The sequence below is a fragment of the Festucalex cinctus genome, chromosome 13 (genome assembly GCF_051991245.1).
Source record: "Festucalex cinctus isolate MCC-2025b chromosome 13, RoL_Fcin_1.0, whole genome shotgun sequence".
Taxonomy (NCBI): Eukaryota; Metazoa; Chordata; class Actinopteri; order Syngnathiformes; family Syngnathidae; genus Festucalex; species Festucalex cinctus.
Genome location: NC_135423.1, coordinates 12969383 through 12990016, shown reverse-complemented (window position 1 = coordinate 12990016; position 20634 = coordinate 12969383). Strand labels below are relative to the sequence as shown.

Genomic DNA, 20634 nt, shown 5'->3' with positions numbered 1-20634 from the left:
TATAAAAGTAAAAAAAAAAAAGTCTGCATCTCAATAAATTACAAAACAGTGAACCCCGCATATTCAATTCAAAAGGGAAACTCGTATACAGTACACATTCATGAAATAATTTCTGCCTCATTTTCTTATCCGTTTTCTACAGCGTTATTAGGGTCATTGGTGAGCTAGAGAGGCGGAGTACACATTAAACTGGTGGCCAGCCAATTCTGGCACAAAAAGAAAACTAACCATTCAAATGGACAATTGAGAGTCTTCAATGAACCTAACCTGCATGATTTTAAAATGTTGGAGGAAGCCAGACTACCTAATGAAAACCCCCACACAGAAAAACTGGAGCCTAGATTAAAAAAACAACCCTCAAAATTCAGAGACAGCTGTGGTAACCACTGTGCTTCCAGCTATAAATATGACAATTACATAAACTATGCGTGTAGTGAATCTGTCAATTATACAAGTTCCACTTTTTGAAATGAAGTAGGGAAATTAAGTTTTTCAGCATATTCTAAATCAGTGATTCCCAACTGCTATGCCACAGCACATCATTGTGGTTTGAATAATGAATTGTGTGCAGTAGGAAGTGATTTGTTCTTCTGCTATTGCCACACATTACCATTAATTTCAGTATACTGTAATCCACTGCTATGATGCAGATTTTTCAATTGAACATACAGTGGCGGCATATTGGTTTCTCTGTAGTGGACAATAGTTGGTGGCGGTAATGAGTCTGAAGGCCAATCGTGTTTTGCGCTTGCATTTGTTAGCCATTCCTAGCTATGTTTGCATAAAGTTAGTTGAATCAAAGGCAAAGTTGTGTAGTTTAAAATAATACACATGCAACTGTCTTTGACAATAAACTTTTAACTGGGAGTACAATTACACATCTTGTAACCAAAGTGGTGCTTGTTGTGAGGTTAGCTGAGTTTAGTTCGCTGCCACCAAACAGCACTTATGTCAAACACTTTGCTCTTAAGTCAATGCAAAAAAACAAAAACAAAAAAAAAGTCCAAATGACAACTTGTATCTCAAGGCACTACAGTATACTGTACATTTTTTTTGTTTGGGGCTGTGACAGATAGTTTTCTTACGTAAAGTGCCTCGGCTCAACGGTTGGGGAAACACTGCTAATTTATTGAGATGCATCCGTTTACATAAAAGAGTCACATATTTTTTTGTGTATCAATGGAATTCTTACAGCAGACGACATCATGTTGCGTGTTCCCGAACCAGCAGGAAACGCTCACAAAGAGTTAACAAGCAATTGTGCTCATTGGCTGAAATGCAGTGGCGATGCTTAGTTAGCGTTTGGTCATATTCATAATCAACAGGCACCCGAGGGCTTTGCTTTTTGCCCACTTCAATGTGAAGATCAGCAGGATCACGTGATACAACATCAAATAAAGAACCCCCCCCCCCCCCCCCTTTTTTTTTTTTAACACCACCTCCCCACCCATTGGCTTCAGCCTTCCTGACGGTGACTCACTTGCGTCGGCTAAAGATGCTCTTTTTGCCAGAGTTCTTGTCGGTGGCGCTGAGTCCAATGAGCAGCCGAGCCTTTTCGTCCTCCTCTTGCTGCTGCAGGCCCGAGTCCGCCTTCCCGTCCAACGTCTTCCCGCGCGGGTCGGAGCCACCGACGGCCGGCTTCAGGCGTAGCTTCTCCTTGATCATCTGAAATGAAGAAAGAAAATCAGAGCGTGTTGAAAAGCTTTTGGAAAACACTAGTAGCACTTGGTGATATGGACTGCAGCGTTTTTTATTTTCCTCAACAAAAGGACTTTGTATGGGCCTGGATCTAGACTGCTCATGATTGTATGCTCTTTTTATTAATTTTGCCGGTGCCGTACTTGTGCAACCAGAGCCTTGCGGCTGTCTCTCTTCACGGCCATGGCGAAGTCCAACCACGTCCAAGTGTTGTTGTGGTACTCCAAGCATGGCAGCACAAGGTTGAGGTCCTTCCAGTCCACGCTGCTTTTTTCTCCCTGAGGAAGATCATCAGTTACATTAACTCACTTAGGCTTTGTTTGGAAGGTTTTTTTTTTTTTTTTTTTATTATAAAGACAGGGAGCCTTAAAGAGACAGTAGCATAAACCATAAACTACTAAGGCTAAGAACCAGGAGTGGGCAATCTGTGAAATTTCCTCGGTTGATCAATTCTTTATTTTAGTAAATAAAGAAACAAACAAGCACACATACACACATCGTGATTTTCGGACTGTAAGTCACACTTTTTTCATGCTTTGGCTGGTCCTGCAACTTAAACTCTGGTGTGACTTATAGTTTGGACTCAAACCCCAAATCCCTGTTCCCTAATCGTGTTGACGACAGCTCAGAGTTCCGGTTAGATTTGAAACTTCCACATCTCGCTACAGGAAAGTTTTTCTTGTTTAAAATGGCTTACCTTAACTAGAATCATGCATCACATTCTGGCTAAAGGTAGAATAAAGGTTCGTTATTGTGTCTTTTAGTGCTGTAAATAGTCAATCTTTGTGGAGGAAGCCGCATGCTAAATAGCAATTTCTTATATTTCTTTTTCATCTTCTACTTTCTTTTGGCAGTTGGCGAATACTTTAAGTGCACTACTGCCACCTTCATAGCACGGACATCTACCACAACAAAGATTTGCTATTTATAGCACCAAAAGGTGCAATAACGACCAAGCTCCACTGGTATTTTTTTGTTTTTGTTTGTAAAATAACGGATTTGACTAATGACTAATTTCCCACCAACATGCGATTTATTTAAATATGATTTTTTGTCATTAAATTTGTATACAGTATATTTTTATTCACACACTATAGAGATAAAAAAACAACAATAGTAATTCTCTAGTTACCCATCTATCATCAATTCATGCACCTAAATAGCAATTTAAAAAAAAAGAATTAAAATACATTTTATTACATAAATATACTAACAAAAATATATAAATGAATGAATATAATAGTTCAACTTCCTAGTTCCTACAGCTGACATGTTCTTAAGTCACAAACTAGTCGACTGAATCCTCATCAGTGGCTCTGCTGGTTGAAACCAATATTGCATCCAATTCACATAAGTCACTTGATGCAATCAATTAATCAGCTTTAAACCTATCATTTCATCGAGCCAGTCACCTTATAGCTGACGCAGAGTGGCACTTGAGGAATCTTGATGTAAATGAAAGAGTTGTTCATGGCCGCTCGCTCCTTCATCTTGTCGATGTCATCAACAGGATGCTGGTGAGGGAAAGAAGACAGAGCACCATTACAATCTTTTGTGGTTAATCGGAAGTTGGTCAATTACAAGTATTAATACCTCAAGAGGTTTCCTGAATGACCTCCTGACGCCGGCGCTGCGGTTCATCCCCTGGGCGACGCCTTTACTGGGGCCCAAAGCGCCCATGGTGTCCTCGGAAGACTGACGAGTCTTAACGGGGATACCTGCCATGTGGAGGGTGGCGATAAAACAATGAATAAATACAAATTTAATATCAGGATTATCACAACCTTAAAACACAATTATCGTATTATCATGTTTTTACTAAAGGAAAACAAAATTTAGTAATTTTTGCTGTGTATTTTGTTTACATTTTAATTTTTTGAGCTCTGCTTGTTACCCGAGGACTGAAGTCAGACATACGTGCATTCTGGCTTGGCTAATTTTCTGTTTTACCATGGCTACAGGAAAGTGACTACAGACTACATTTGTGGGTTTTCTCAGTGGAATCTGCCTGTCTTTTTTTTTTTTTTTTTTTTAATTGTTATGCATGTGAAAATTCAAAATAGACAAGCCACAAATGGAAAAACATACCCGTGGTGACCAGTCGGAATTTGTCCTCTTCGTCTGTCACCTCCTCTTCCTCCACATTCCTCCCAGGGAAGAAGAATCCCATCATCCTCTTGAAGAAGTGGTACATGAGCTGGATGGTGAGAGGCACTACGTTTACCTGAAAAGACAGGAGCATTTTCATTGTTAGCGTGGGGGGTGGGGACATCCAGACAAAACGATGATGAAGTCATTTGTGACTTTCTTCACCTCAAAGTGCTCCTTGACAGAGATCCCGCCCACTGGGGGGCGGACCTTGCTGAAAATGCGCAAAGCGAACTGACGTCCTGATTGACAGGCACTCTGAGGACGAAGAACCACCTATTGGAAGACGCGCAATGAGAACAAAAAAAATACTAATACTCCATTATGTACTCCATCCTTGGGTCTAACCGTCTGTAGTTTTAGTCTTTAGGCTGTAGTTATTCATGATACCAGCTACTTTTCACAGTAGAAGCAATCAAAGACTAGAATCCACAAATTGCCTTGTGCGAGTATACTCTTAACACACATTCCAATGAGTCAGGCTTGATGATGATGCTTGTGCATGCAACACCAGTCGGCAAATGACGTGGACAAACAAGATGGCATCAACACACTAACAGCTGTGTGCATACATACCCTCACACGCTGTAAGAAGGAAACCACACAGAGAGAAGACAATATCAAACATGTTGGATTTACCAAGTATCAAGTACATTTCTCTGGTTATACAATACATAAGTTGTCAAACTTTTTGGTTCCAGGTATCACTTACTGTATATGGAATAAATGTTTTCACGCAAGGCCCTGCTTGTTAACTCATTCGCTGCCAGTCATTATAGAAAATTTTTACATTTCCAATACTCACGTGATATTACATTCAATAATTATATATAAACCGAATCTACCAAATAACAGAATAGACTCCTTACTTTTTGTCCCGTCCCGTTCTTTTATAATTGACAGCAGAAAAATGTAGGTTTGCCAAAATACAGCCATTTCTCCCATGGACTCTGAAACTGTGTTTATTTCCTATAAAATGGGGCAATGATGTCATCTACCGGTGGTTGGGCATCAGTAAAGTTGTTTCCAAGTTTGATATTTACAGTGGAGCATGCTCAGATTCGCCCCCATTTAGCACCGCTCTAAAAAATACAATTGACAAGTATACTTGTCAAAGGCAGTGAATGAGTTAATATTGAGGCTATGTTCTAACAAATGACTTGAAAAAAAAAAAAAATTACTCTCGAATATTACTCCTTTATTTTGTAAATAGGAAACTACTTGAAAAAAATGTGCCCTTTGTTTAAGGGGGGGAAAAAACCCAGGATTTTATGCATTATAATACATATAAATCACAACAGAATTCATTACAAATACCCAAGGCTACAGTTTGCAGACTCTGGGGGTCCGGGGACCCCAATTTGAGAACCATTGCTTATAATGTCCATTTAGTGGACTTGACAGATGTTACCTTGTAGGCTGCATTGGGCAGCAGGTTGTTCATGGTGAACCAGCCCAACTCCAACAGATGCTCTGCAGTGTCATCAGACTTGTTGAGCTGTGCGCGGAGAGAATGAGTCAATTTCAGAAGCCCAGATGAAAGACCAGTATTGTTTTCCTTCGGCCTGGCAATTATTTGGTTCGATAGATTAATTAGATTTTATTTGTCACAATGATTTTTTTTTATTTTTTTTTTACTTTTGCTCTGTAAGAGTTTTTTTTTGCACCTTTCCAACAACTGTAATGACATAAAAAGTGAGTGTAATTCCTGCTTTAAAAAAACTGACAACATAAGCATAATCATTATAATAGCATAGTTTTCCATGTTACCAAAAAGGAGGCTGGTAGAAGGCAATTACAAAGAGTTATCTCACAAATTGCTCAAGAAATCGGCAGGTTGGGAACTTTTGACCCGAGTTATGTGCTGGAAAAAAATTGGAAACTGGATTTGCGTGAAAAAATGCAGGATGTCATTTTACGTGATGTTGTCCTTCACCTTGCTGTACATAAACCTCTGCAACTCCAGCTCAGCAATGCCCAATTGGCCATCCTCTTCGGTCAAACACCAGCGCGCCTGAGCAAAGTAGATCTCCGTCCTCCTCACCACGCTTACGTCCTCTGGCGGTTTGCGCAGCTCCAGCTTGTTGGCCCGTTGCAGTTGGAAGTCCTTAAAGCACCTGTAAAGGAATGAGTTTAAGCAGGTGTGGCTCACGTGCCATAATTTGCCCGCCTCTGATTTAGGCTAACGAATGCTGAATCGATGCAGATGTGGTGAGGACCTGATGAGGATGTTGAGCTCCTCGCTCTTCATCTGCATGTCATTTTTCTCCTGGTTGAGTTGGTTCTGCAGCTGCGTGTTTATTTCGTTCAGCTCTTCAATACTCAGCTCCTCAGTTTGTGTCTAAGAGTCGGTAACAAACAAAGAAAGGATAGGAAAGGGATGAGGTTAGAGAGATACATACCCTTAGAATTCATGTTTGACTCCATTTTGTGACTTTTATTTTATTTTATTTACAACAAAACATAAAAAAATGCTATTTGTTACTAGTGATAAAAATTGTAATTTTGCCAAACATCCCTAATTTCAACCAAAGCTATTTAACATATTTGGACAACTTAATATTAGTTTTTTTTCCCACCATAAATTCAATACATGAAGCAACATTTCTCACCTTTTACTGTTTTCTGTGAGGTTACCTTGCTACTGAACATTTAAATGTCTGTCAATGTGTGTATAAAAATAAAGTGGCTGCATTTGTGTTAGTTAATTAATCTTTGATATTTTTTATTAATATTATCATGCGACATAAATTCAATAAAGGGGTAACAATAGTGCATAGTCATATGACTAATGCGTATATTTCAGGCTGATGCAGTTTTAAAAACTGAAGTGAAAAAGTGGACTTCGTAAGGTTTTTAAACTAAAATTGGGTGACATAATTGTAGCTATAATTATAAAAAAAAACACATTAGCACCCTTGCAAAGCGCAAGGTCAATTCACAACTCACCCTGATGTTTGAGTAAATCTGCTTTTCCAGGCGTCTAATTTGGGCCAGATGTTGCCTAACTGCTTCCTGGAGATGCAGGATGCTGCTGCGCTGCTCCTCAGGGTTACTAGAGATCTCCAGCTGGAAGCGCACACGCTGCTTCTTCTCGCTATGCTCCTGCATGTGGAACATCGACAGAAGGCAAAAAGATACTATCAGCAAAAAAAAAAAAAAGTAGATAGAAGCAGCTTCTTGCGTATTTCCCCACCTTGCGTCTGGGCTCCACGTGGAGCAAGAGGTTGTTGACAATGTCCAGGATCATGGCATACTGAACTGGATTGGTGGATATTTCCAGGTCGTGGTGAATCAGGGTGAATGTATCCACAGCCCCTGGGAAAGGAATACCATCATGAGCAAATTGTTGCTAAAAATGCAGACTCTAGATGGGAACCACACATACCGGCCTGTTTCTTCAGCAGGTCTTCCTTCTCGTGGTGGTTTCTCAGCTCAGGTGGTTTAATCTGTGTGGCGAGCTCCGGGTCGATGTCGTGACTGTAACTGATGTAGTGCATTCGGCAGCTGCAGCGTGAGATGATGCGCTGGACCTGTTGGGCCTCGTTCACCTGCGCCGGCTGGTTCCAGTCTGTGAACATACACAAAAGTCTCACATCTTGTTGTTTGACTACTCACAAACAGCTCAGGATATTTAGCTTTTAGATAAAATTTCAAGATTAACCTATAACATTTATAGGTGAACTTAATGTTCCAGTAGTTTTTGCAAACTTGCTTTTCTCTAACAGGGAGCTTTGTGTGAAAATTGTGTGTGTGTGTGTGTGTGTGTGCGTGTGTGTGGGGGGGGGGGGTTGCCATCAGTCTTACCTCTGGTAGTGCTAACCATTCCACCCACGGCCTGGCCACTCTCCATCAGCTCCAGCACAGAGTCAAGATTCCGCTGTCGATGCTCCTCAATGTTTTTCACCTGAACGGAAAGTCACAATTACCAGGTTTAACATGTAGCATTGCATTACAATTAGAATGAAACCGAATGACCGAGTGGAATGAAAACGCTCCATATATACACCTCAATCAGAATAAAAAAAAGGCAGACTCTGAATGGAATTTCATTCGGACTCAGGAAATGACAGATCAATAGACGTACGTAAATACCGTATTTGACCAGAGAGCGTCAATCGGAATGATTGAAATTGAAATGCCAAAAAGTCTTCATGTAAACCCAGCTAATGTGTAGTCGCAAAACTTAGCCACACAAACAATTTTATCATTTTTCCATAGAGTTGGATGTGCATATTCATGTTTTAAGAATGGGACTGTCATCATATGCAGGATATTTGGTTAGGCTCTAACTTTTCAGCTTGTGTTTACGGTAATAGGGAGTCATCAAATGTAGATGCCTTTATTTAATGTTGTCCATCTGTCAAGTGTACTGTTTTTTTTTTTTTTATTAATGGCATAAAATCTGCATGACTACTCTGTCTTTGAGTCACCACTGGAAATGGATAAACTGACCTTAAAATTGTCTGCTTCAAACCAAAATGGCTGAAATTTTGTCTCTTATTCAGGCATTGCTTCTTGAGACGTTTTTGTCTATTCATGATGTCTATCAAATTTTGCTGTTCAGTGAAACTGGCTTCTATGACTGAATTTTCAAAAAAGTCCAGGAAGTGCTTGCAAGAATCATTAAATTTAGCTGCCAGGTGCTGCATACATGTAATGATAAAAATCTAATCAGGTGTTTAAATTTGGCAGGAATCTGACAAAACCCCAAGGAATCGTCGGTCTTTGAAGCACCTAAGGAAATGCGCAAAGCAACACAAAAAAAAAAGAACACTTCTAGCCAAAATGGCTGACTTCCTATGTCTCCCAGCAAAGGTTTAGCTCACCTCTAGCCACAGCTGTCTGTCCTCCTGCTCCGAGGGGTTTGGCTCCATGGTGGCAAAGTACTGCATGCCATCCAGCAGGCAGGTCCAGGTGGTCTTCTGCTTCAGGGTGTCATTGTACCAGGCTGGATGGTGCTCACACTGCAGCAGTTGGGCCTTGGCCGCAGACACCAGCACACAGCCGACCGTCTCTGTACCACGCAGCATCATCTGCATGTGGAATGAGAATGTTAAGCCACTAAAACAAATTGTGGCTAATTTATTTCGGGCCTGATTTCCTAAAGGTTTGCAGATGCTAAAATGGGCGCAAACATATAAATACATAAATATATATATATTTAAATATAAATACATATATACACATATATAAATACATAATAAATACACAAGTCAGTCTCTGCCACCTTGACACCTATTGCAAACAGTGCGTACTATTTGTTAAGGTGAGTGAACAGTGAACATGCAATTTAGCACCCGCTATTTGGGAATTTAGCAAAAACATAACACACCCATCCACAGTGCTTAACTCATTCACTCCCAGTGACAAGTATACGTGTCAATTATAATTTTTCAGAGTGGGGATAGATGGGAAGAATCTGATTATGCTCCACTGTAAATGTCAAACTTGGAAACAACTTTACTGATGGCTAACCACCGGTAGATGACACCATTGCCCCATTTTATACGAAATAAACACAGTTTCAGTGCATGGGAGAAATGGCGGTATTTTGGCAAACCTACATTTTTCTACCGTCAATTATGAAAGAACGGGACGGGGCAAAAAATATTCTATTCTATTCTATTCTATTCTGTCATTTGGTAGATTCGGCTTATATATAATTATTGAACGTAATATCGTGTAGTTATTGAAAATTTTCTAAAATGGCTGGTAGTGAAAAAGTTTTAATAATCTGTTTGAAGGAGCACGACATTTAGCTCTCACTATTTGGAATCTTAGTGAACCCGGTCCTCAGCGTGGTTATGAAGGTAGTTTACCTGGCAGTTGACCAACTCAATAAACCAGTTTCGGTTGTAGGCGTCATCGGTCTGACAGGCTGCGATGCCGCATAGCTGGTCACTGACGCCTGAGTCCTCTTCGGAAAACACCACAAATTTGTCTGTTTCCTCGATCAGCTTCTGGAGCATTGATGTTCCTGCACAGAGAGGAAGAATAAGTGCAACTTTCCCTTACGTTGTGGATTATTTACAGCCATTCTGCTTATTTCTATGTACAGCGATGGTTGTAAAAGGATAAACTACAGACTCGAGTGTTTACATTAATTATATGATGCAATTTCATGTTTAATGTAAGGAATAGAGCGATCACAAAGATATAACACATACACTGTGTGGTGCACATGTAGTGCAAAAGCGCAGTACTCACCCTCATGTGGACTTTTCTCGCCTCGACTTAGTGTGGGTACGACAGGTGTTGTGGGGGCGGTGGTGGGAGAGTAGTTGGAAGGCGAACGCTTGAGCTTCTTGGCCTGTAGCTGCGTGTCAATGCGCAGGCCCTTCAGTGCTTCCGTGGAGAGATTTCTCTTCAGGACTGAGGCCTTTTTGTAACCGTCATACAGCCCGAATGCTATGTTCCTGTTGGTAGTGGTCCAGGAGGCACGCAGGTCCACCAGGCGCAGCTTGTGAGTGTACGTAGCGTTGGTCTCGTCCTTTGGGTTCACTTCCTGTCGAGAACAACACAACACATTACACAAAACATCATAGCAGATGGATGTTTGTAGATGTACAGCATCACCTCTTCCACACGGTTGCTCTGTCGCTGGTAGCTCAGTGAGGACAGGCTGAGCAGGTGGGTCTTGTTCACCTGAGCGTTGATTTGATGGTCAGCTGTCTCGTCCCACGTGGAGGCCATCAGGTGCACGGTCACCTGCGATAGCTCACTCACCATCTGAGTCACGTTCCATTCTGAGATCAGCCTCCTCATCACAGTGCCAGCTGTTTGAGCAAACATGCATGCTTATATAAAAGGGGGGGGGGGGGGTCTTCTTGCATGATTGCACATGTGTAATCTGGTTCTCTCTGCAGTGTGCATCACAACTATACAGCAGAAAGTTGAATTTTTCTTTGAGGGATTCCAACCAGTAAAATACATTTTTTGGTATTAAATAAAAAAATAAATAAGACTTTTACATTCAATTAAAAGTTAAATAAAAAAAAATAATACCCTGTGGAATTAGTCTCTGAGCCCCTCGAGTGAAGACGTGGCCTTTGTTACACTCTACTTGGATACCCCTTTGCTGGGCAAAGGATGCCCAATAGTGGACCTGAAGTACACAAAATTGCAGAAAAGGGATTCAGTTGACAAGGGCGGCAATAGTAAATACTGGTTTCTTTAAAGGAAACATTATTTTCTGGAGTCTGAATAAAATGTTATATAACAATACAGTACACCCCAAGGAGCAAACAATTAGAACACACTTGACACCCACCCTCAGTCAGTGGGTAGAGAGTGGGTCGGCAGGATTATGTAAATTATCCCCACTGTTATGTCTCAATTTAGCAAAACTCTGAACTGCTCAATCATGGACACATAATTGGAAATACAGGTGTGCCTTGAAATACAAGATTCATTTATTCCGTGACCACGCTCTCAACTCAAAACACCCCTATCACTTTTTCCCCATTGAATGATAATGTCATTATTTGCTCCAAGCTGGTTTGTGGGCGTGTTTGCGCCGGTATATGATTAGAGCAATATCCTTAGTGAATAGGTGGGTAACTGGGCGCAGACTGTGGGTGCAGTTGTGGTGCAATATTTCGCGCTATTACCGGACACAGCGCATTCTTAGTGAATATACCCCTGTGTGTATAATGCAATGAAGACAGGCTTCACGTACTTGTAGTTGTGGGAAGGCAGCCGTGTAGGACATCTGCTTGTAATGCTGACCCAGCTTCTTACGCACGGGCCTTAGGCTGTGAAAAAGATTCCCTCTGCATATGGGCCGAGACACATTGGTCCATGTGGCCCAGAAGTTCTGCATCCAGCGCAGAGTGCTACTGTACAGCAAGATTCTTGGCTGGGAGGATTCTGGAAACGAGGAGCAAACAGCAAAATGTTTTTGGTTTGTTTTCATGTGGCACTCAGACACACTCTCACCATGGCCACAATGCTGGTTAAGGTCCATGGTGATAGACAGGTTGAGATTCTCCGAGCGAAACGCTCTGTAGGAGTCGTGAGGCTGTCCCGAGGTTACACTCGCAACATTCTCGGCAGAGCAGAGTGTGACGGCATGGTGATCGTGAGGGTTGCCATGGCAGAGCCACTGCAGGTCGAGGGTCATACACAAATTAGGAAGGTGCAGAAAGCAGATGTCGTCGTACCTAAGATGGAGACATGAAAGTTAAATGAAGTACAGTGAACCCAAGTGTAGAGTTCACATTCACGCTCTCTCCTATCATGTATCATGTCAAAGCCAAAAGCTAAACAGAGCTTCAGTGTTGTTGGCTGCAGCGTTAGCTTCGTATAACCAGCACGCACTACCATGTTCGGCTAAGTTGTTGGCAAGATGGTGATGGTGGAGATATGCCTGCTACATGAGCCACATACATGGATCTGCTACACAAAAAAAGTGGAAAACGTAGCTTAATATGGCATCAAATACACCAATTATAGCATCAACATTGCTAAATATAGCGTCAACGTGGTTACGTTGGAAACGCTGAATAGCCCTCCCTTCGTTGCAATGCGCTGTGCTGGGAGCAAAAACCCAGTGATTTGAACCAGTGTGACCATATTTCTTTAGCTTTTGTGTATTTTGAGGAACAAGTGAGAGAGCTTTCAATTAGACACTGGGGAACTTTTAAGTTAAGGAAAAAAATGCTTGACACTACTTTAAGTTGAGATTGACTCAAACTAAACATACTCACTTTGATGCCGTCCTGACGTTAACATTCAAATCTCCTTTAAAAACAAATTGGCCAGGGTTCCAGTCAAAGTTGAGCTTGCTCCATTCCCAGTGCAAGTTCTCTGTAGTGTTGTAAGGGTCCTGTACCAACGCAAAAGTTATGATATTAGATCAGGTGGAAGGACAGTAGGGCATGAAGTTTCTCCTATTGTTTTTCTCAGTAACAACAATGTTGTTGCTGCGTTAATCTGACCCATTATTCGTAAGTGTCAGAAACATAATTATCATCATTATTTAACAACAATTTAAATCTAAAAAATTTAGGGCAATTGTGTTCTTTATTTCACAATGATCATGCTTCAATGAGGATAATTTACTCATTTTTCATAAACAATGCAGGAGAAACTTATATAAATCTGAGACACATTGTCTGTTCTGCTTGAACAGCTCCCTTTCCCCATCATACAAAAGAAACATTCATTCACTCTCCAAATTACCTCAGTTCATAGATGTGACTGTTCAAACACTGACATTTCAACGTTAACGGCTAAGCTCATTTGAACTCATTTTCTAATCAAAACAGCAGCACTGACCACCCTATAGAAACCTAAAAATCTTTTAAAATTTGGTTATTCAACCGTGATTCTCATATTGTTTAGTTTTACCTCAGTGGCAAGCTGATGCAGATTGGCCTGGTCAATGTCCATAACCCAGCGTCCATGTAGCAAGAGGCGACTTTTGTCCCACCAGGTGAGCAGAGGCGAGGGGTCAGCCGTCACTTTGGTGAGCAGGTCAACCGATTGACCTATCAGGGTCCAAGCCGGGTCCCAACATGGCCCCCAGACGATGGTGTAGAGGCAAATGTTGGCTGCAGAGAGACAGTAGCAAGTAAACAGCACACCATGCAATAGTCGATAACACACCTCACACCCCACAATAATGACTCTAAACACCCAACTACACAAGACAATCTCTTCTTAGCATTATATTTCAGAGACCTCTAATAGCATGGACTTTTTGACTAAGCACAGGGGAGAAAAAAAAAATTGCAGAAATTTGGCCCAAGTGCTGGCATGTGTACACTTCTACCAATCTACCCCCCATATGAGAGACATTGTAAATCCACATGACCTTACATTTGAAGTCGTAGTAGAACTTGAGGGGCGGCATATTCCTGTGTACAGTCACATCTCCCCACGGCAGGCCAAGTGGAACCGTTTCTTTCCGATGAGCCCTGGCCTGCCCATCTTGCTCTGTTCCAATCAGGCGTCCTGACAGCGACCAATCGCGTATCTCAAATAGGTAGCGTGGGTAGTCTCGAATTCTCACTAGATTGACAGAAACGAGGTTAACTAGGCAAACAATCAGTGGTCAGTCATTGAGATTTTTTGAAAATGTCAATGGTGGGTACTAAAATAATTTTTTTACTCTTTATTTGAGTATATTACTGAAAACTATTTTTACCCTGTGCATTTGAAAGCAGATCTCAACTGACACAATGTAGTAAAAAACAAAACAAAACAAAACAAAGCAAAACAAAACAGGGATAGAGCGGTAAAGTCAACAAGTGATTTCATAGCTTGTACTTTAACTGTTACTTGGGTACAAAAAGCTAACTAGGTACTGGTACTTCTACGTCGTTTTATGACAAGTGGCTGTAATTATAAAATATGAAGTGTGAGTATTTTTTCCACCTCTGGAAACAAACCTAAAAATGAGGCCAGTTTGAACTTGACAGCACGGCACCACTGGACAACCAAGTGGAGTCCTTCTCTGGGGAATGGGCTGATCCTGTCGATGTCTCTCAGCTGCTCTCTCACCTGCTCCGGACCGTGGAGTGACTGGTCAGCCAGGACAACCAGCTCCAGGTCGGACACTGTCCACGTTAGCAGCGATTTTCTCATGGGCGTGTTGGCGTAGAGGCGCCGTGAGCGCTGGATGTAGATCTCAATGTGTTTCTTCTCCAGCGAGCTGTACAGTTCCTCAATCTTCCTGGCGGGCAAAAGCTCGCCGTGCTGCTTGCGCAAGTCGGCCACCTTCTTGTCCAGCAGCTGCAGACGCTTGGCGCTCTCTTTACTCTCGTCCTTCATCAGCTCGTAGTTGTCACGCAGCTTGATTTCAAAGATGTCGTCAAGGAAGATGAAGGAAAATTGGCTGATTTTAAAGACTAGATCTGGCGGCGGGCACAGCTGAATGGAAGCGGGTGTGTTGGACGGGCGGTGCAAGGTCTTTAACCACTTCTGCATGCTGATAGCTCTGTCAAACGTGTCGGAGAAGTTGTACTGGTAGGGGAACTCCACAGAAAGGAACGGGCAGGTGAAAACCCAGACACGGTTGTGAGACATGGTGAAGGACGGGAAGCCGTTCCTGTGCAGCTGCATCTCCGGCAGCTCGCCGTGCGTCTCTATATCCAATCCTTTGAAGGAGAGGATATCATGGCCGTCGAAATTAAACGCCAGGGCGGACGAACGCACATGCATTGAGCCAGCATGCTTTGAGAGGGACAGTGCTTCGGTGTGAAGGAGGACGTGGTTGTGCTCGCCCACATGTGCTATTACACGAGCGGCACCCATTTCTAGCAGCACGCTCAGACTTCTTTGATCGTCTTCGTCTGGTCTGATCGGGCACACATCTTCTCGTTCGCCGTAGAGCATATGTGAGCAATCCAGCGCTTCCATAATGTGCTGATACAAGAACATGTGGTCTGGGGGCGTCCATACCACAGCCAGATTATCCTCACACTGAACCTGATGAGAGAAACACTTTTTAAAACCTAAAGCCATTGGTATCGCATCTCATACAGCTCATTTAAATAGTACTAGGGTTATTATTAGTCATGTGCAATGTTGCTCTTTTTAAAAATAGTATTTGACTATAAATGTGTGCTTTTACAATTTATTATTGAAGTGTTTATTATGTACATTGTCTCCTATAACAAATAAAGAGGAAACAAAGAAAGAAAGCTATGTGTCTACCTGCAGTGTGTGGGTGCTGACGTGGTAGCAGAGCGCCATAGCGGTAAGACTGACAATGGGCTTGGCAATCTGAGAGTAGGGACAGCATGTCTCCGTGTTCTCCGTTAGCGTCTTGATGGTGGACAAGCCAACACCCTGCAGAGACACTTGCGAGCTCTCGCCCGAGCTCATCACTCCAACGGCATCCATCCGCAAAGACAGAGCTCCTAAATGGACAGTGAACAGGCTTTAATTCATAAGACAATACAGGTTTAAGCCTGTTTAAATCAAACCTGCCTGCTAGATTTGAGACTGTGAAAATGTTAACATCCTCCAAATGGAAGTCCAGTTTGAATAGCAGAGGTGAGGAAGAGGAGGGTTGTCCCATGTTGGCAGTAGGGGGAGACTGCGATGGCTCATCTGACAACCTCACTCCAACAGGTGTGTAGATGACGGACAGCAGACGAGACAAACACAGCACACAGGTCTCCGACAGCTCTGCTTGGAGTCCTTTCAGTCTGGACTCGGCACTCAACACCGGAGTACTGCCATTCAACTCATTGCTGGCTCGATTCCAGCTCCCCTTGATTGACAGAACAGTTATGCTTAATTCAACACTCAAATGAAGCATGAAGGCTTTATTTTCTTGATTTTTTTCTTACCTGAAGCTCAAGGGAGTCAAGAATAAGCGCTTCACCCCACACGTGTTTGCCGGGAGGATGTGGAGCTTGCTGGATATGAGAGCCCTGGCCTACTCGCCACCAGAAACTGTCCAGGTTTAATGAGGCCCGCTGGTGCACGTTCCGGGACTCTGGGCCATCTTGGTCTACCTTTAAGTCCAGAAGATGCTGTACTTCTGCACATGAAAAATGCAGAAAAAGCAAGTTCAATGTGAGGATGCCAGAATGTTGGTCAAAAATGGTGTTTGCAATATATATAAAATAAATTAGTTATTTTTTAATTTTTAAAAATAAACCAATAATATAAACAAATTTACAAAATAAATTGAAATACATAAAGAATTATTTTACCTGAACAGTGCATTTTATCAGCAATAAACAGTAAATAGACATTATGTATTGAATTTTTTTTAAATTAATACACTGTCATACATTGTTCAGATATTGGTCAATTACGGTAAACAAAGACAATACACAACTAAAAAAAAAACTAATAATTCTAATAAAATATTTAAAGACAAGATAAAAAAAAAATCCATACTTTGATAAAGAAATAATAAAAATAAAATATCTATTACACTTAATGAGAACATTAAATAAATGTTTAATGTACCAGAAAATGATGATAAATGTTTCACTTTTATTTTATGCAATTTTGGTAAAAATACACAATTTTATGTTTCAAAGAGAATTTTAAGAACATACAATACAAAAATTTAAACTGCAATACTACATTAAATATATATATATATATATATATATATATATATATATATATATATATATATATATATATATAAAATAAACTGTTGAAAGTACAGATAATAAAGATACAATGTAAAAAAAAAAAAATCAGCCACTGGAAAAAAGTACAGTGGAACCCTGCATATTTGCAGTTCACCTATATTCGCTGATGTATTTTTGAACGCATCCTCTTAACATATTCACCGTTTTTCGTGGGGACCACGCTTATTTGCTTTTTTATTTTCCAATTATATTGAGCATCAAGTTTTAAGATTGCATGTTACCTGCGCTTGCAGAGAGAAAGCCGAGGGTAAAAGGCGTGGTGTCTCCCAGCTGCACAGACACGTTGAGGTTAGACACAGAGGAGGAGATCATCACGGGGGCGTCCAGATGGGGCAGGCGCCTGAGGAAGAGGAGGGTGGGCAAAAAATCTAATGGACTACGCACGATAGACATAATGATGCAGACGTGGATAAGACAAAAAAAAAAAAAAAAAAAGGATTATCATCACTTGCAGAAAAGAATTTTCCCCACCCCCCATTGCCACTTGCCTTTTTCGACGTGACGCCTTCCTGTGCATCAGCTGTCCCCATGGCAGAAGATTGAGCCAGTGGGAGAACTCCTGGTGACGATAATGGACGATGCAAGTGTTGACAGAAAAGGAGCCAGAAATGTCCATGGATGTGACCTACAACCAAAAGAAAACAAGTTTGAAATTTTTTGAGGCTTTCCTTACACAACAAAGAAAATCTTCCTTGCCTGCAGGGAAGTCTTTAGTGTGTTTACACAGACAATTCTTTGCCTGCTTTGTGACAGAAGAAGTCCATCTGCCCAAAAAAAGTAATGTTATTTGTAGCTTTCTATGCACTTCATGTGAAACCCAACTGTGCACTGACCCTCCAGAAGGAGCTCCAGGCTGCTCTGGGGAAAGCTCAGCTCCGGGGTGAAGCTCTTAAGAGGAAGCTGTTCACTGTCACGAGTGTAACAAAGCTTTAACGACTTCAAGGTCCAGTTCAGGTGTCTGTGCAAGTGGGGAAGTAGGGGTGGTGTCAGAGTCAAGAATACCAGATTTTGGAATGGAATAAAAAAATTAAAAAAAAAAAAAATCAAAATCATGACTCACCTTTTCTGACTGTGCATGGACAAGGTGACATTTGTGTTGTCAAATTCTACGTTGGCCTTGTGTGGGACGATGCTGTGGAATTGTTCAACAGCTTCCGTTTGGATGAATTCAGTGTCCAAATAGTCTAAACAATTACATAAAAAAAAAGAACATTAAAATATACATGATTGCGCATCTCACCAGTTATTCAGAAGTAACCTAGTTTGTTCAGTGGAATAACTAATGACTTACCTTGCATTTGCTCACCAGACAAGTCTTGAATTGTCTTGGGTGGCACCAGCAACGGGCTGAGGAAGAGGCCCTCGTGCAGCTCAGCCAGCAGCGCCCTGACACGTAGCGACAGCGAACCAGGCCTCATCTCGGGGAGACTTACATTGCCGGACAGCAGCAGGCTGAACGCCACCTCTGCCAGACAAATGTCCTGCAAAATGGACACCCCTTTAGCCACGCTGACTTAGAATTCAGTCCATAGTGGGAAGCTCACCAGCTGGCTGCTTTTGAGAACTTTGCTGCTTAATTGTCCAACTGAGAAGTCCCACGCTAGCCTATAAAAAGCGACGTGTATGTTCACAAAAGGTAATTAAGCATATTTGTGGAACCAGGAAGTGGTTAGTCACCTCTTACTGTGGTGGTCCAACAGCAATGTGATGCACGTGATGGTCATGTGCCACAGCGACTCGGAAAGCGCCATGTTCAGGACCATCACGTTGACCGAGCTGATGTGGAATGACAGCAGCTGCAGACAAAGGTGTGGAAAGTGAGTTGCTTTTTTTAAGCCACTTGTATCATATATGACTAATTAAAAGTTATAGATATTCAACTTTCGGGTGAAATTTCAAAAGAACTCAAAATGCATTATAAGGTGTATATTGGTGTGAATGCTTGTTTAAATATGGGTGCCATGCAATTGACTGGCAACCAGTCAGGGCATACCCTGACTGTCACTCAAATATGGATGGATGGGATCTATTGTATTCTGATACATACTTGTGATAGGAAGCGAAGTGTTGTGGCACTGATGGAAACCTTTCCCATTTTCTTCCCATGACTCGTCGTTTTCGTCAGTGGCCCGAGAGGCACTTGTAAATCAAAGCGAACTCTCGTCTCGCCCACACACAACGCCAGGTATCTCCTTAAAAAAATAATAAAAATAAATGAAGGAGAGAACACACACAAAATATATTAACTGTGTTAAATTAGGAATGGGTTCTTGCAAAATATTATTTTTTGTTCTATTCTGTTATCATGCTGACAAGAGCAATCACATTAACATCAAGACACATACATTGTGGATGGTGAAGTGGACAAGCATGAACTCACAATGAACAATCTGCCAAGTGTGAGTACGCCCTAAACAACCACAACATATTAAATGTGTTCAGTCAGAATGCAGAATATGTTCACTCACGGTAAATCCTTGTTCAGAAGTTTGCTTGATATCCATATTCGGTCAATTTCCTATCATGAGGGAATAAGTGTTAGGGCCACATTGTGCAGGTGTACCCTGTACTTATCTTGAGGGACATGGGAGTGGCAGCGGTTATGTCCCACGTGGACAGTGTGTCACTTACCACAATGTGCTGCGGGTGAAACTGGATACTGACTCCTCGGACTGAGAACAGTCCCACTGATTTAATCTTCAAGTCTGCGTTCAGCGCTGTCTGGAAGAGTCGCACTGCCAGAGTGTTGATCAGCCATCTTAGAAGGGAAGTGGAAATAATACACAATCACAATCATGACAGTCAGCCAGTAGTTGGATGCTTCTAAACTGAAGAACACTTACCGGAATATGATGCATGACAACACAATGGCAAGAAACAGGATTGTGAGGAAGGAAATGAGCAGGACAGACATAATGTCTCAAATTGTGTAGACATGGAGCTATTTAATCCGCTTCTGTCATGGAAAGAGAGACATAACGGTTCTTTAACTTGACACCCCACACTCTCAATGTATCAGGAAAGGTATGAAAAATACCCCTAAATGACGGATTAAACTGTCAACGGAAACATTTCCTTTCTAACCCTGCTAATTTGTAGCTTCTGACAGTAGCAAATTATAGTGTGTACATAAAAAACAACATGGTAGCATCACGCTAACACTTCGCGAAAACTTATTTCTTAACGTGCATGTGAAAAATGACAGTACACATTTGTCAGTCAGACAATAACTTAAGTGTTTAGTTACCCCAAAACTCGGGCGCCGCGTCAACAAAGTGAGGCGAAAAGCCATCAGCAGTAAATCTGTGCTAGGAGGCTAATGCTAAGGCTAATATCGTTAGCATCCACCAGACGAGAGGACAACTTTCTTCCCGAGAAGAGTGTCTTTGTTTTATCCGTCCAAAGGTTTATAAACTCACCTAGCCTAGCATTTTTTACGGCGTGTACGGGCTCCGTGGCACCGCAATAAACAAAAGCGGTGACAGCTGACAGTTTAGCCCACACAGTAAGCATCAACACTCCGCCCCGCCCCTCGGCTCTCTTACTTGCTTGCTCTCGAACTTAAAATTTAATTTCCTTTCATTGAAACAACAAATAACGGGCTAGACACTAAAATACAGCTTTCTAGAAGTTAGAGGTTAATTGTGGGTAATAAATA

At 41.7% G+C, this 20634-nt stretch overlaps 1 protein-coding gene across 3 annotated transcripts; it reads right to left on the bottom strand.

Annotated features, from left to right (window-relative positions):
* Positions 1-1420: 1420 nt before the first annotated feature.
* LOC144033703 (bridge-like lipid transfer protein family member 2) lies at positions 1421-20506 on the bottom strand. Of its 3 annotated transcripts, none has more exons than XM_077541976.1 (40): positions 20396-20506; positions 19820-19932; positions 19608-19734; positions 19445-19494; positions 19024-19168; positions 18654-18772; positions 18521-18581; positions 18268-18457; positions 18037-18160; positions 17810-17934; positions 17673-17740; positions 17465-17601; positions 17198-17352; positions 16152-16345; positions 15787-16072; positions 15511-15716; positions 14244-15282; positions 13672-13863; positions 13201-13403; positions 12558-12676; positions 11788-12011; positions 11528-11718; positions 10855-10954; positions 10426-10625; positions 10057-10354; positions 9669-9826; positions 8676-8882; positions 7654-7753; positions 7235-7417; positions 7043-7164; positions 6796-6951; positions 6066-6187; positions 5783-5963; positions 5258-5344; positions 4012-4122; positions 3787-3922; positions 3292-3416; positions 3111-3212; positions 1842-1976; positions 1421-1665 (listed from the first exon to the last, which is right to left on the bottom strand). In XM_077541976.1, the coding sequence occupies exons 2-40, from the start codon at positions 19888-19890 to the stop codon at positions 1477-1479; spliced, it is 6738 nt and encodes a 2245-aa protein (XP_077398102.1). In that variant the 5' UTR covers positions 19891-19932; positions 20396-20506; the 3' UTR covers positions 1421-1476. The 3 variants fall into 3 exon arrangements, with proteins under 3 accessions (XP_077398102.1, XP_077398105.1, XP_077398104.1); XM_077541979.1 differs by having other exon boundaries at positions 17198-17316; XM_077541978.1 differs by having other exon boundaries at positions 20224-20495.
* Positions 20507-20634: the final 128 nt, after the last annotated feature.